The sequence below is a fragment of the Chlamydomonas reinhardtii genome, chromosome 17, assembly GCF_000002595.2.
Source record: "Chlamydomonas reinhardtii strain CC-503 cw92 mt+ chromosome 17, whole genome shotgun sequence".
In the NCBI taxonomy this organism is placed as follows: Eukaryota; Viridiplantae; Chlorophyta; class Chlorophyceae; order Chlamydomonadales; family Chlamydomonadaceae; genus Chlamydomonas; species Chlamydomonas reinhardtii.
The window spans coordinates 5,422,707-5,437,902 of NC_057020.1; the positions used below are offsets into that span (position 1 = coordinate 5,422,707).

Sequence of the window (15,196 nt, forward strand, 5' to 3'; positions counted from 1 at the left end):
GAGACTTCAAGGAAACGAGCGGCGGCGTGGCGTGGGAGGTGGTCCCGGGCAAGGCGCCAGCGCCGCCGCCTGCGCAGGAGCGCTCTGGCCAGGGCAGCAGTGGTGGCGGCAGCACCGGCCTCATGTCGAGCCTGACCGGCGGCAGGATGGAGTGGTGGCAGCGGTGGCAGCGAGGCTGAAGGACCGAGAGGGCCACACTGTCGGCAGTGGCGGTGGTGGGCTGCTGGGTGCCGTGACGCAGGGCCTTGCCAAGCTGGCAGCCACCGCGAGCAGCATGACAGGCAGCCGCGACGACCAGAAGGGCCGCTCGGATGAGGGCAAGTAAGGTGGTGAGGCACTGGTGCGGCATGGGCTTTTGGGATCATCCGCAGGGTGGCCAGCAGTGTTATAAGCCAGGGGGGCGTGCAACCCCTCGCTCACGCGCACATTGCTATGAAGTAGCTATGCACATGTTGCGGTACTTCGGTGCGTGGCGGGATGTGTGGTCACGGTGATACCTGCTGCAGTAGTACGACGTAGTACGACGGCACGATTTAAAGCTCTGCTGGCAGGGATTTTATCCAATGGCTGCTGCGTGGACAGCACCTGTCCATTTTGCAAGCTAAATCACCCTAATTGGCTACTTGGCTGTGTGGCGGGATTGCAGAGAAGTGCGTGCCGTAAATGGTGCGCCGAAGTTGCCATGGAAGAAACTGGGAAGTGACGACTGAAGCAAGCTTACATGCATGCAGAGTGCAGAACCTGTTGATTGGTATGCATGTGAATGCGATAGCGTATGAAGGTTGGGATGCGCGTGCCAAGTCCAGGCAGCAGGCTTCTACTGGCATGCCGTGCCCATAGTTTGGGACGGCGCCAGCAGCAGCATGCAATGAACTTGTCATCTTGCGCATGCACTATCTTGCCTTAAATGGCGGCCCACACCCCCGCCAGGATGTGACGGTCTGAAGCATGTTCCAGCTTCCCCCAGCTCGAGTCACATCCTCTCAGGCGTCTCCGCTTAAAAATGCAGTTTGCACCGTCCCTTAGATAGCATAGCGACAGGATTCAAACTCCATCACAGCGTAACCGTATGCGTGCTTCCACACAACTAGACAAGAAAACCCCATGCATCATTGCCAAGAAACGTAAAGATAAATAAAGTGGATGACAATGCGGTGCACACTGCGCGTGATGTGACAGTGCATGGGACAAAACGCTGCAGTTCTTGGCGTGCTGGAGCAGGCGTTCTTCTTTATGAAAGCGATGCCACCGTCATCCACGATTGCACGGCTGATGTGTGCTTTTGGCCAACGCCTCAAAAACACCTGGTAGCGCACTCCCGCTGACACCTGCCACAATAATCAGAGGATAGGGCTACGAAACACAAACGCCACGGTTGGTAAGGCACAGCCAAATTCGCCAAAGTCACCAGAGCACAGGTCAAAATGGCATGTCGCGCTCGTGTGCTGTGCCCAGCCTCTAACCGTGACATAACTGCCAACCCCATCCTACCGCTTGGGCAGTCAACAAAGATGTCTTAACCCCGATAGCGCTACTTACTGCGTTGTGCACATTGTGTTTCCATCTCGCCCGCGCTGTCTCGCATCAGTTTCACACTGGTGTTGACATCACAGCATCATGCATTCAACGAGCCCGGAGGCCCTGCATCCGGCACAGGAGCAAACGCCTCCCGCAAAGGCTGCTTGGCTGCTGCCGGCGCCGGCGCCCTCGACGCAGACGCATCCGGGGAAAGGAGCGAGGGCGGCTTAGCGCTCCTAGCTCCTGGAACAGCGACGTCATCTGGAACACCGCTGTGTGTGGCCCGCCGCCCGCCCAGCACAGACGCAGACTTGCTCCCAGTCGGAAACATAGCGCGCCGGACCGAGGACCTAATGCCCGGCGACGGTGCGGCCGCTGCCGCCGCTGCCGCGGATGCACCCGCAGCAGAGCTCAGCATGCCAGTGTCGGTGCTGCGTTGCCCAGCGGCCGCACCCGCGCGCACGTTTGCGGGTGAGATGGCTGACAGGGCGCTAGCGGCTGCTCCCGGCCGCTGGCGCTGCTGCAGCCCCGCACCCGGTTCGTCGTCGTCGAACGCGCCCAGCTCATCGCCGTGCAGAGACGGCGACGCAGTCTGGGTCTTCGCCTTGCGCAGCAGCCTGGATGGCCGAGCGCCCAGGGCAAAGGCCGAAGGCGGCGCCAGAGGAGAGCCCAGCACAGGCACAGGCGCGCCGGCTCCCGCTGGTGCTGCCGAATTGGGCGCACGAGGCGGTGGTGGCGGCACGCCCGTTACGGCGGCGCCCCCATCAGCGATGGCGTCATCAGCACCCGTGGACGGCGAGTGCTCCGGGCTTCCTTCTGGAATCGAGGCTGCAAATCGCACGCCAACTGTGCTCGCGCCGGCGGCCGGTGACACCATGAATCGCCGGACCGCACCGCCGGACGACATGGCTTGCGCCAAAGCGGCCGCGCCGCTGCCGCCAGCCGCCGCGCCGCTGGCCGGTGTGGCGGCGGCGGCGCCGCCAGGACCCAGCGGCGACGCCAGGGTCGGGCGAAGGTTACTGGACCGGCCACCCAGGGTGCCGCGAAGCCGCGGGGGCGCCTCCGACATCTGGTGCCGCGCCAAAGCCGCACCACCACTGCCTCGCGTCTCAAGCGGCGGCGCGCCTTCAATGTCGGGCACGTCCTCCCGCAGCGGTAAGCCCAGTGCGCCGCCGGCAGCCATTCCCGCGGCGGCGCCGCCGCCATTTGCAACCGGCAACCCATCCAAGCTTGGCCGCACGCTGGTGCCCGCACCGCTGCCGCCTCCCTCCTTGAACATGGCTGTTATGTTCCTCAGTGACAGCCCGCGATTGCCTGCGCGCGGTGAGCCGCCAGGCGAGCCGTCGATGCTAGCCGGGCGACCGCTCGCAGAGTTGAGTCCGCCTGTGAGCTGGCTCTTGAAGCGCTCAAACAGGCTTATTGCTTCGCTGCCTGTTGGACTGCCAGCAACTCGCGAGGCACCATCTGCAGCAGCACCGCCGCCGGCCGTGGCTCTGGCCACAATCACGCTTCCAGACATGGGCCGCGCGCCTCCATGCGCGCTGGTACCCGCGGCAGCGCCGGCGGCAGGGCTTGCCCTGGGCTCCCAGTCGGACTCAAACGCTGGGTTCATGACCAGAGACTGCCGCCGAAACGACCCTGCCACCGGTGCGGAGGCCGCGGCAGCTGCGCCGGTGGCGCCTGACATGGAGGCGAAGCTGCGGAACGCCTGCGGCTCTTGTGGCCCCGACAGCTCAACAGGCGGCAGCCCGCCAGAGCTAATGTGCGCACCGCTTACGGCGGGGCTGGCGCCGCGCGATTGCAGCGGCACCTGATTGCTGTTGCCCAGCGGCTGCACCCTCCGGCTGACCCTCACACTCCTGCCACTGATGCCTGGGCTCGACGCCCTGCGGTCAAATGAGGCCCGCATCGCAGGAGCACCAGCCGCCGCCGCGCCGCCACCGACGTATCCAGAGCCCGTGCCTGGGCCGCCGCTGCTGCCGCCCCACGTCCCTATCGTGGCCTGGTCGGCACTCATCGGCCCGTTCGGCCCCGACCATGCCGCAGCTCCGCCAGCAGGCGGCGCGGACACGGCAAGCGGCACAAGTGCACTGGATGTCGGGTCGGCATGGCGGCCATGCACTGACCAGTCGTCCGAGCGGGGCAGCGGAGGTGGGCCCGCAGACTGCAGCGCGTGCTGAAAGGCCGACCGAATCTCTGACTCCTCTGCCGCCGACATGTCAGCCGTGCGGCGGCCAAACGCGTTGCCGCCGCCGCTTGCTCCGGCTGCAGTTGCCCCTGCTGTTCCTGCGACTGGCCGGGCACTGCTACTGCCGCGCGTGGCCCCGGTGGGAAGGATAACAGCAAGAATGCCGCCGGCCTCCACGCCAGATCCAGCCGAGGCCGCTGCCTCTGCTCCCACGTAAAACTGGTTGGTCTCTGTTCCGGCCTGACCTGCGGCCATCCCGCGTGCGTGATGCCGCGTTTCGCACGCCGTGGTCCTGCGGTTGCAACATACCAACACCGGTAAGACGCCCCTGTCCCTGCCGTGTGTCATGCCTGTCGCTGCATTCATTTGAACAACCCCTCGCGCTGTCAATTGCATTCTTGAACATGAACACGGCTGCAGCACCGTCATAAGAACCATACTCACCAACTCTGAGGAAGAGAGCTCGCCTGGATCCCCAGCCTCACGCTGGCGCTTCTCTCGGGAGCGCCGCCGGGCCACGATCCCGATCACTGCTAGGCACACGGCGCCCACCACGCCGCCCGTCACGGCGGCGGCGATGATGATGGAAAGATACGAGGTGGTGGCGCCGGCGGCGCTAACAGGCGCCGAGGCGGGCGCTGGGCTCGGGTTCGACACGGCCGGCTGGGGCATGATGGGAGGAGCATGGGGAACGGTAGGTGAGATCGGGCGCGGGAAGGTACGCAAGGTGTGTGTGTAGAGGCGCTCATCCCAAGAGACACACCGTGAGCCCGAGGGTATCCATGTTGGCCAAACTGGTAAGCGCTTCATGGCAAAATCTTACTAATGGTACATGGCTCTGCCATGCCTTAGTGAGCTCCCAATATCGGTCCGTGGTGGAAAGCACAAGGGACGGAAGCACGCAGGTATGTTTGCGACTCACCGGCCGCCCGTCATCGCCCGTGCTGGCGGCGGTGACGCGACAAGCCACGGAGCTGCCGGCACCGCCCAGCGCGGTCGTGGTTGTGAGGTCCGCCGAGCCACAGACGGAGGACAGGTTTGAGGCGCCCATGCTGCTCAGCGCCACCTCGCTAACAACACGCACCTACGTGGGCGAGACAAGAACGGCATTGGCAACATCCATTTACGTTGAAGTGGAGGTAGGAGTTGCCGGCAAAGCACTGCGGCGCTAAACTGCAGCTCTTTCAGCAGCCTATGCCACTCGCTCGCAGTCGGCACCTCATCAATTTTTTGCCTTCAATGTGCCGTGGTTGCACAGTTCAAAACTCCATTCACGGCGCGTACCGTTGTGGTGGTGACAATGTCGTCCATGCTTGGACCGCACAGCTGCAGCATGCCCGGAGCTCCCGAACCCGCCGCTGACTCGGCCGTCCACGCGTCGAGCGCCGCCGCAATCTGACTTTTGTACAGCTGCGAGTTATTGGTTGCTGCAGCCGGCACGCTGAGCACCACCAGCAGGGACAGGCTGCCGGCGCCTGTGGCTGGGCACGTGCCCGACGCGGCCGCAGCAAGCAGCCGCCGCATCTCCGCACCTGCACCGTCGCCATCCCCGCCGTAGCCGTCGTCAAGTTCCAAGCCAGCTTCGTCTTTCTGCTCGCCCCCATCCCAGGCATCGCTGTAGGGCTCGCCGCCGCCAGCGATGCCGCCTTGGCTGTCGCTGCTATACAGGCGCCGGCGGTGATGGCGCGAGGCGGCCTGCTGTGGCGCGCCGGCGTTGCAGCTAACATTGGAGATGATGTCGGTGGTCAGGTTGGCGCGCAGGGCCAGCTCCGAGCGGAAGGCATCCAGGAACGCTGAGTTGCAGCCGACCTAGGGGTAGCGTGCAGCAGGCGGGGTTTGGGTGAGCTCGTCGCTTTGCGTGCCACGCACGTACGTACGTGCTAGGCCGGAATGGAGGCGTCACCCGCATAAGAGCAACACCAAAGCAGTAGTATGGTATACTTCGCACCTCCACTTGGGTACTGATTCCCAGACTTGTAGTTAGGACAGCTGTCGCCTGCAAGGGGCATATGAGCAGCAAGGCACCGTAAGCGCGAATGCTGGCAGGCGCCCTACATGTCCGAAGATCCGACTACGACCCCAGGTTGCCTCGAATGGCCAAGACACGCGCCTCCCCGCTCATGACCACACCTGCACCGCTGTTGTGATCTCCACAGGTACGCGAATGTTCTTCCCAGTGACGGCCAGGCTAGCTCCGCCAGGAAACAGCGCCGCCAAAGCTTCAGGGCTGGTGGCTAAGTCGTCAGGAACATCCACCACCTGGGTTACGGTCAAGTAACCTTGTGGCAACGAGTCGTTGACCGCCACATACTCTGGAGGCACCCCAATTGATGGGATGATGAAAGGAGGCTGCGGTGGTTTGGGTGGCGAGGGGGGCTGAGGTGGAGACGGCGGGGATGGAGGCGGCGGCGGGCTGGGTGGCAGCGGCGGTGGGCTGGGTGCGGGGGGCGGCGGGCTGGGGTCCGGCGGTGGCGGACTTGGGCTCGGTGGCGGGGAAGGAGGCGCAGGCGGCGGGCTTGGTGGCATGGGTGGTGCTGGGCTCGGCGGAGCCGGGCTGGGAGGCGGGCTTGGGCTTGGTGGTGCAGGCGATGGGGGAACAGGGGGCCCAGGGCTGGGAGGCGGGGGTGACGGTGGAATAGGTGATGGCGGCGCTGGGCTTGGTGGCGCCGGGCTGGGCGGTGCGGGGCTGGGCGGCGCGGGTGAAGGCGGAGCCGGACTTGGAGGTGCGGGGCTTGGCGGCGCCGGGCTGGGCGGAGCAGGGCTGGGCGGTGCTGGGCTTGGTGGTGCAGGTGATGGAGGCTCCGGGGAGGGAGGGGCTGGGCTGGGAGGAGAGGGACTGGGCGGTGCTGGGCTTGGAGGCTCCGGGCTGGGTGGAAGTGGGGAAGGAGGATCTGGGCTCGGAGGAGCGGGGCTGGGCGGCGCGGGGCTCGGCGGTACCGGTGATGGAGGCTCTGGGCTGGGAGGATCCGGGCTCGGAGGAGCGGGGCTGGGCGGCGCGGGGCTCGGCGGTACCGGTGATGGAGGCTCTGGGCTGGGAGGTGTGGGGCTGGGAGGAGCGGGGCTCGGCGGTGCGGGGCTTGGTGGTGCAGGGCTGGGCGGCTCCGGGCTAGGCGGTGCGGGGCTGGGCGGCGCCGGGCTGGGCGGCGCAGGGCTGGGCGGAGCGGGGCTGGGCGGTGCCGGGCTTGGTGGTGCAGGTGATGGAGGCTCCGGGCTGGGTGGAAGTGGGGAAGGAGGATTCGGGCTCGGAGGAGCGGGGCTGGGCGGCGCGGGGCTCGGCGGAACTGGTGATGGAGGCTCTGGGCTGGGAGGTGCGGGGCTGGGCGGCGCGGGGCTCGGCGGAACTGGTGATGGAGGCTCTGGGCTGGGAAGTGCGGGGCTGGGAGGAGCGGGGCTCGGCGGTGCGGGGCTTGGTGGTGCAGGGCTGGGCGGCTCCGGGCTAGGCGGTGCGGGGCTGGGCGGCGCCGGGCTGGGCGGCGCCGGGCTGGGCGGAGCAGGGTTGGGCGGCGCCGGGCTTGGTGGTGCAGTTGATGGAGGCTCCGGGGAGGGAGGGGCTGGGCTGGGAGGAGAGGGACTGGGCGGTGCCGGGTTAGGAGGTGCCGGGCTGGGTGGAGGTGGGGAAGGAGGCTCCGGGCTGGGAGGAGCAGGACTGGGCGGCGCGGGGCTCGGCGGTACCGGTGATGGAGGCTCTGGGCTGGGAGGTGCGGGGCTGGGAGGAGCGGGGCTCGGTGGTGCAGGGCTGGGTGGTGCGGGGCTGGGTGGCGAGGGACTGGGTGGGTTCGGGCTGGGAGGACCAGGGCTGGCGGGTTCGGGCTTAATGGTGCAGGTGGTAGAGGCTCCGGGGAGGGAGGGGCTGGGCTAGGAGGAGAGGGACTGGGCGGTGCCGGGCTGGGAGGCTCCGGGCTGGGAGGAGCAGGGCTGGGTGGCGACGGGCTCGGCGGCACCGGCGATGGAGGCTCCGGGCTGGGAGGTGCTGGGCTGGGAGGAGCGGGGCTAGGTGGATGAGGAGAGGGAGGTACCGGGCTGGGCGGCGCCGGGCTGGGTGGAGCAGGCGGCACCGGGCTGGGGGGTTCCGGGCTCGGTGGTGCTGGGTTGGGAGGCGTCGGGCTGGGAGGCGCCGGGCTGGGCGGCATTGGGCTGGGCGGTGGTGGGCTGGGCGGGGGGCTAGGTGGTAAAGGTGACGGAGGCCCAGGGCTTGGGGGGTCGGGGCTGGGTGGCGTCGGGCTGGGAGGAGGCATGGGAGGCGCCGGGCTGGGCGGCACCGGGTTGGGCGGCGCTGGGCTGGGCGGTGCTGGTGATGGTGGGCCAGGGCTAGGAGGCTGCGGGCTGGGGGGCGGAGAGGGCGGCGCTGGGCTGGGCGGCGCTGGGCTGGGAGGAGGCGAGGGAGGCGATGGTGACGGCGGCGCCGGGCTCGGGGGTGGCGAGGGCGGCGCTGGGCTGGGCGGCACAGGACTGGGAGGTGGGCTGGGTGGCGCGGGGCTGGGTGGCGCGGGACTGGGCGGCTTTGGGCTGGGCGGCGCAGGACTCGGCGGTGGCGAGGGCGGCGCCGGACTGGGCGGCGCCGGACTAGGTGGATTCGGGCTGGGCGGGGCTGGTGAGGGTGGTGAGGGGCTGGGTGGCGCGGGGCTCGGGGGTGAGAACACCGGCGGGCTGGGCGGCATGTAGCCTCGGTAGCCGATAAGCCGCACCGCATCGAACACCTGTGTGTACGCAGCCAAGTGAACACCACGACAAATTCAGCTCCATGACCTGACTGCGGAACCCGTGGAACCCGTTGAATGATCTGGCCGCGCAGGCCCTTCCACTCGCGCGGCTTACACTGCCGCGCGACAATTGACTGCCGCCCGCTTGACTTCCGTGTTTCCATATTTCTGTCCGCCTGCCGCACATCGTCATCTAGCACCCACCTTGTAGCCGTTGTCCTGTACGCCAAAGGTGATGCCCGCCACGTACGTCAGCGTCCCGCTGAAGCTGCAGGTGTACCTGTAAGTCGGCGCCACATCACAGGTGCACTTTGTTGAGTGCCGCTGATGGAGTAGGACAGCCAGGCAAGTGAGGGCTCCTGGGTGCTTTAGATGTGTGTGGAACCAACGAAGTCTCATGTCTGCATAACCTGGATTGTCTCTACGCATCGTGCCTGTCAATACCGTCCATTCCACGCACCAGAATACGTTGTCGCTGGTGCCACATTTGGCCGCTGCGGAAATACGGTTGGGGCGTGTGGGACAGGGACCGTGGTGAGGTGGTCACGCCGGGAACAATCGCGCGCAAATGTCCCCTTCAACCCCAGGGGAGCACGTGCTCACAAAGCAGACACGTACATGCACACGTGGGCGCACACAAGCACATACGAGCGATGCTGTAATGACATACCAGGTTCACTTCCGCAGCTTGTGGTCACTGGGGAGCCCCACACCGGGAGCAAAGTGAGGTTGGGCGAAATGTTTGACTTGGCCGCGCCCTTGTGCACAATGAGGATGCCAACCTGTGAGCAGCGAGCACACATGTCTTGTGGAGTAGACACGAATAGCGCACGGAAAGTGGTCAGTTCAGCGCACAGCAGCTGCACCCTCGGCGTCAACCTAGTACCATCCATGCCACCCCGGGTAGCATGTACGCTCTTGGCATACGGTACGCATATGTACAGTGACACACATACCCTTGGGATGCGCAACTGACACCGAAGACAACACTCGCCTGTGTGGCGTACAGCGGCGTACGTATCAAAGTATACGGTGATGTTGCAGGACGTCGCGCCGTTGTTGCCCGTGAACCACGACGTCAGCTGCTCCGCCAACACCGTGGGCTCGCCGCTCAGGCACTTGCTCGACGTGCCCCAGTAGGGCGGTCCCGCAAGGCCGCCCGCGCTTCCCCCGATCGCGCTTGACGGGGTGGTGATGTTGCTGGATACGTACGCCGTCATGTTTGAACTGCAGTCGTACTGTGAGGGAATTGGGGTGGCAGCAGTGGGCTAGGAGTGTGTTATGGCCGTGCATGCCCCATCCATCCGCCATGAGCGGCGCGGCAACCCGTCAGGGCAGCATGCCCGCTGATTCGACGATCTTCAAGCAGCACAAAGATGACACGACACCCCGCCTGACACGATCTCTTACCATCGGCGAGCCGCCCCCTGTCCACGTGCTCCCGCTGCAGCTCTGCGCCGTAACTTGCTGTAACCCCATAGTCAAAAGCGCCACAGCTATCAGCAGCAGCATTTTTGGGTGCCGTGTGGCCACCGAATGGGTCGTGGGTCTGCGGTGGCCCGTCGTGTCGCCGCTGGACCGGGAGACGGGACCAAGCCGCGTCCTGCTATTTGTAGCCGTGTACACAGCTGCTTGACGGTAACCTATAAAGTCCTCATTTCGGCGAAGTCGTAAGCGGAGTCAAAGTGCCCGGATGCCAGAGCCCGTGCGACTGCCGTTCGCGTGGCCAGCGTATGGCTATACAGAAGCAGATTCAATCAAGGCAGATGTAATGATTTGACTGGCCTACAGGCAAACCGGCAGCCAAGCGAACGGCAGTTGTTCATTCATTATGTATGCGCTTTGATATTTGCAGGAAGTCATCCCTATAAGCGCCCAAAGCCTGTCAAATGTCAGCGCAGGTCGAGGCGCAGAATTGGGATATGAAGGGGCGCTCCGGACTCCGGAGACGTCAGGACTCCCTGACTCCTGACTACTGGAAACGTACTACTGGAAACAAGTATGTCTGCTTTTTATAAGGTAAGTTGCGTATTCTGCAGTGCACAGGGCGTTTTCCCAGCGTCTTGTAGGAATTCGGATTTAGGTTTCACACATGTGGAACGCCCAAGGCGGCGCCAGGCTTATGAGACCAGTTCAAACCCATGTGAATGCGCTATCTGAATAAGCCGTATGAGGCCGCTCAGATGTGCAAGCTTTTGAACTTGAACCGCGAAGACAGCCGTCACTTTACAATGTGCTCTGCCGCCGGACCGCAAGACGCAGGCACTCTTCTCAACCCCCTCCTCCTCACAGGCGCCCCCAGCGCTGATAGGCGCAGCCCCAAACCTGCACCTGCAGGCGCCCCCTGCACCCTCTACTCGTGCCTCTACTCGCAGTAGCTGGCGCTGTCGCCACACAAAACCCTCACCCCGTCACCGCCCAGCACCTCAGCTGGTCATGGCGCGCGCCAGGTGCCCCTTGAGCCCCTGCACGCTCGCCACCACCTGCCGCAGCAGCGCCTCGTTGTGGCCGTCGCCGCCGCTGCGCAGCCGCAGCGCCGCCGCCGCCTGGTCCAGCGCCTCTGCGGCGGTGCCGGCCGGCACGGTGCCTCTGGTGCAGCGCTGCACCGTGAACAACACGCTCTCACAGCCTGTGATCACGTCGCGCAGCCAGGCCTCAGCATCCACGCCCCCCAGGTGCGTCGGCGGCTGTGATTGAGGTTGCGAAGGGCTGAGGTCAGCGCCCGGTGGCGCGCACTTCTCGGCTGCTGCTGCTGGTCAGCGCCCTCGGTTGATACCGGCGCCCCGCCTGGGAGCAGCACCAGCGGCTCAGTGCCGCTGCCGGCAATGACGGTGCCCGCCACGCTCCCGGCTGCTGCTGTTGTCAACGGCTACGCTCCCCGCTGCTGCCGGCAACGGTTGTCTGCCGGCAACGGTTGTCACAGTTTGCTTACTTCCAGCCCACAAATTGTTAATACAATCAGGGGGGGTAGAACGCTGAGGATCTTACCCCATGCCCAAAATTACAGAGCTTTCGGAGAGCATTACGCACGTATTTTAGTTTTGTCAGGGGTGGTATGGTGAGGAAGTTCTGGGCCGCCAAAGTTGGGGGGTCGGTCGTCGTTCCTCGGGTTTCGCCTGGTTTCAGGGGGCCATTCTGGCGGATTTCGGGAAGCGCTCCACAAGCAGGACTAGGGGCCAAACGCATCACCACGAGGCTCACGTTATGCATTAGTAATCATAAACAAAGGTGTGAGGGCTAATCTGCGCGTCCTGGCGTGGACATGTCGGCACATGTCCCCGCATTCGACACATGCGCGCTGACGTGGCTGGGCTCTCAAGCTCTGGTGCGCATGAACTCATACTTAACAAGGCTGCAGATGCACGCTGTCCATACATCAATGGCAGAGAGTTACCCGCGGGGTGGCCTGGGCTGAGGGACTTTCCATGGATGGGTATCCGCCTGTGACCGAAGTCTAAGAACAGGACCGCTGATGGCAAGGAGTGATAGCGCTCATCAAGAGGAGTCGCTTGGTACCACTTTGGAATTAATGCGGATTTATACCCCCTAAACAATAAGGTCTGCCCGTTTGGGCGGGGGTCGATCGTCCCGTCAAGGGGGCCCCGGGGGATTACGGGGCATGGGGAATGGCACTTTGTCTGCACCGCCCCCTGGTACAAATCATAATGTCATTAAAATGCGTAGATGCGAATGCGAATGCGAGTGCAGGCGGCAGCGGATGTACCACGGCCTGTGTTGCAAAGACGGCGCACGCATGAACAAGGGGGTCAGCTTTGTACAGCTGGAAAATGGGCCGAGCCCCATGTAGAGCAAGGGATGTGATGATGGGTACCGGCGACATGAACAGCACCCTTGCAAGCCCAGCGGGACTGGCATAGTGCGTGGGCTTCAACGCCGTGCCGAGGCACCGCATGCCCGTCCCGCCACGCCACGCCTCCTTGCCCACGCCACTCCACACGAAAGTCCGTGATACCCTAATTCCAAATCCCTCACAACCACCGCAAACAGCTAGCCGGGCGCGGGCGCGGGACCCCGGGCCGCGACACATTAAGGCGGGCTTGGCACGCATGGTTCGGCTGTTGCACAAAATTTCAACATTCTTGCCCCAAGGTCGTCTCCAAAAAAACCCACATGCCCGGCATCAGGAAGCCTGCTCTGGGGGCTGTACGACCGCACGGCGGCATTGGCCAGGCGGGACGGGCACGTGGCGCATGGTTGGACGGCAGCCAGGGCGTGCTGGCAATCGCGAACAGGGCGCCCGAGGGGCACCTGCGGTAGAACGGAAGGCACCCAGCCCCGCCGCATGATGGCAGTGGTGATGACGGGCGGTGCTCAAGTATGACATTGCATTATTGCGTGAAAGCAGGGGCGCTGTGCTGGTGCAGTGCTGGTGGCGAGCCGTAGAGCTAGTTGGGCTGGCAGTTAGCGCTTGTAGTGGAGAGCATTGAGGTGTAGAAGCCAAGAGGCGTTTGGAGGCGGCATGAGCGTGCATGTGTGATTGCATCACTGAGGCACGGGCAGGCAAGGCGCGCACGCGCACATACTCGCGTCATACCGTCGTGCCGTCGCAAAACCAGCTCTGCTACCCCACCCCACACACCGCGCACACCAAAGGACCTGATTGCTATGGCTCTGCCCCCTGAAGGGGCAAGCCAACCCAGGGGAGCCAACCACTTCTTTCACACCGCGACCAACAATGTTCGCTTCCTCCTGGAAAGTAGACCCCGTGTCGGTGCCTTGGCCATCCTGCACGCGTGCAGCTAGTACGGTACTCCTGCATTTACCGCCTCGTGCCGCCCCTTGCCTACTGAATCAATGTTTACGGTCTGTAAATCCCGGTATCGGGTTACTACACCGAGTTCGGGTTGTGCAGAACAATCACTCGCTCAGATATACTTGCTCCATGACGCTCATCGGCACCCAGGGCATAGCGCGCCCAGGGTATAGCGCCATACCGTAACTGTCTCAAAACCACTACTCACTGACAGTTAAATACGTTAGCATGGGCATTTAGCCATCTGCAGGCACGATAGAGTATCAATGGTCAGCCCTACGGGCAGCAGGGCTTTTGTGCTGCAGCTCACTGCTCCTCGCTGCTGCCAGGGGCCCCAGCCCCACCCTCCGGCCCCGATGCAGCCGCCGCCTCTGCCCCATCATCAAAGCCATCCTCGCCATCCGCATCCGGGTCGCGGCTGTGCTGTTGATGCTGCCGCGACAGAATCTGCGGGGCACGGGTAAGATGCGAAAGTCGTATCTGTTTTACCGGCCTTCACAGCAAAGGCACACTGATGTGGCTGCCCATGAGGGCGGTGTGAGGGGTCGCACGCTTAGACTCACGTGCTCTAGCTCCGCCGCCAGCTCGTCGCGCTCGCAGTAGGCCTGGTTGAGCTCGCTCTCCAGCGCCGCCTTGAGCTCCTCCAGCTGTGACACTTGTGCCTCCATCTGAACCATAGGAACAGGATGGAAGTATGATTACAAGTGTGCACTGACAGTGAAACAAACAAACTTCGGCGAACAGGGGCTTCAGGTTTAAGACTTGACCTCGAGACCAGGCACAAAGTACATCGGCTTGCAGTAACTACTTCCCCACTGCATGCCTCCGCAAGGACGGCCCGCCCATTCCCGCGTACAACTCAATATTTGGATACCATACCGTACACCCCCTTGCCCACCATGCAACCCCCGCTTCCTCCTTACCGTCTTCAGCTTGTATGTCAACTCGCTGTTCTTGCTGACCAGCAGCTGGCTCTGCACGATCAGGCTGTCCTTCTCCTCGTCGTGGCTGGTGTGGTGAGCCGCCGCCGCCTCCCGCTGCACGCGCGCCAGCCGGTCCTCCAGCTCATACGAGCGCTGATCGGCACCCTGTGTGGCGTTGCAACCGCCACGGATTCACAGCGCAGCATTCAATCACGTGGTGCTATGAAGCGAAGGATAACGCGTGGTCGCTTGGGCGGAGGGCACAGAAATGGCCAGGGCGTGCGTGGCCCCTCATGCCATGTGTTCAGAGCGCTCGTAACTCGACAGCAAAGCATGCCGTCGCCAAGTGATGCATCCTGATAATCAGGTAGCCCTTCCATCCATTCACCTGCCGGAGCCTCTTGTGGTATTCCACCTCCTTCTTAAGACGCGCCAGCTCCAGGCGGTGGCCGTCCTCTATCCGGTGCAGCCGTGTCTGGAAGTGAGCCACTTCGTTTTCAAGTGCCTGACCAAGCATGTGATAGAAAGCGAAGCATGTCAGACAGCTGTGCGCTGACGAGTTTCGCCGGTGGATTTAGGCATGGACACGGGTTGTGCGCTACGCCAGGGGCTTCAACGTCCGCGCGGGCAAAGGCGAGTCCCCACACTTCCGCTTGGGCCAGAATGCCAGATCCTATTCATATCCCGACTTCATTCGTATGGCTGCCTTTAGACAGTCGCGCGCGCATTACATAACAGCTACCCCCCCAACGGGACGCATGCGCCCATCACCGGCCGAGCTGACGGGCGCTCACCTGCACTTGGTCCTTTTGCGTCCGAATAATGCCCCTAAGTTTGCTATAGTCCGACCCTCCTCGCCCAGCTCCTGCGCCAGGAACCAGCATGCTTTGGTCTAGCGAAGGACGCCCCCGCCCGCGAGGACCTCCGTCGTTGGCAGGTCCTGGTCCTAACCTAGCTGCGAGCTGCGGGCTTAGTTCCGATTTCATCATGGTTAACGCAAGTCGCAAATCGAGACAGATCAAGCTCGCTTGTTACAGCTCAAATAAAAGGTGGTTCTACTGGATGCGTGTATTTATTTGTGTACAGAACGGCC

General features: G+C 63.8%; 3 protein-coding genes across 3 annotated transcripts; all 3 read right to left on the reverse strand.

Annotated features, from left to right (window-relative positions):
• Positions 1 to 705: 705 nt before the first annotated feature.
• CHLRE_17g736800v5 (uncharacterized protein) lies at positions 706 to 10,532 on the reverse strand. The gene is made up of 14 exons (XM_043072562.1): positions 9,817 to 10,532; positions 9,363 to 9,644; positions 9,077 to 9,188; positions 8,867 to 8,900; positions 8,611 to 8,686; positions 7,723 to 8,403; positions 6,198 to 6,572; positions 5,837 to 6,082; positions 5,655 to 5,702; positions 4,991 to 5,515; positions 4,629 to 4,790; positions 4,151 to 4,369; positions 3,992 to 3,998; positions 706 to 3,951 (listed from the first exon to the last, which is right to left on the reverse strand). Exons 1-14 carry the CDS (start codon positions 9,916 to 9,918, stop codon positions 1,616 to 1,618), a joined length of 5,205 nt encoding a protein of 1,734 aa, XP_042915021.1. The 5' UTR covers positions 9,919 to 10,532; the 3' UTR covers positions 706 to 1,615.
• An 88-nt stretch (positions 10,533 to 10,620) lies between these two features.
• Positions 10,621 to 11,922, reverse strand: CHLRE_17g736850v5 (uncharacterized protein). Its single transcript, XM_043072563.1, has 2 exons — positions 11,608 to 11,922; positions 10,621 to 11,093 (listed from the first exon to the last, which is right to left on the reverse strand). Exons 1-2 carry the CDS (start codon positions 11,614 to 11,616, stop codon positions 10,833 to 10,835), a joined length of 270 nt encoding a protein of 89 aa, XP_042915022.1. The 5' UTR covers positions 11,617 to 11,922; the 3' UTR covers positions 10,621 to 10,832.
• A 970-nt stretch (positions 11,923 to 12,892) lies between these two features.
• CHLRE_17g736900v5 (uncharacterized protein) lies at positions 12,893 to 15,177 on the reverse strand. Its single transcript, XM_043072564.1, has 5 exons — positions 14,898 to 15,177; positions 14,492 to 14,608; positions 14,104 to 14,268; positions 13,744 to 13,848; positions 12,893 to 13,627 (listed from the first exon to the last, which is right to left on the reverse strand). The coding sequence occupies exons 1-5, from the start codon at positions 14,985 to 14,987 to the stop codon at positions 13,487 to 13,489; spliced, it is 618 nt and encodes a 205-aa protein (XP_042915023.1). The 5' UTR covers positions 14,988 to 15,177; the 3' UTR covers positions 12,893 to 13,486.
• Positions 15,178 to 15,196: the final 19 nt, after the last annotated feature.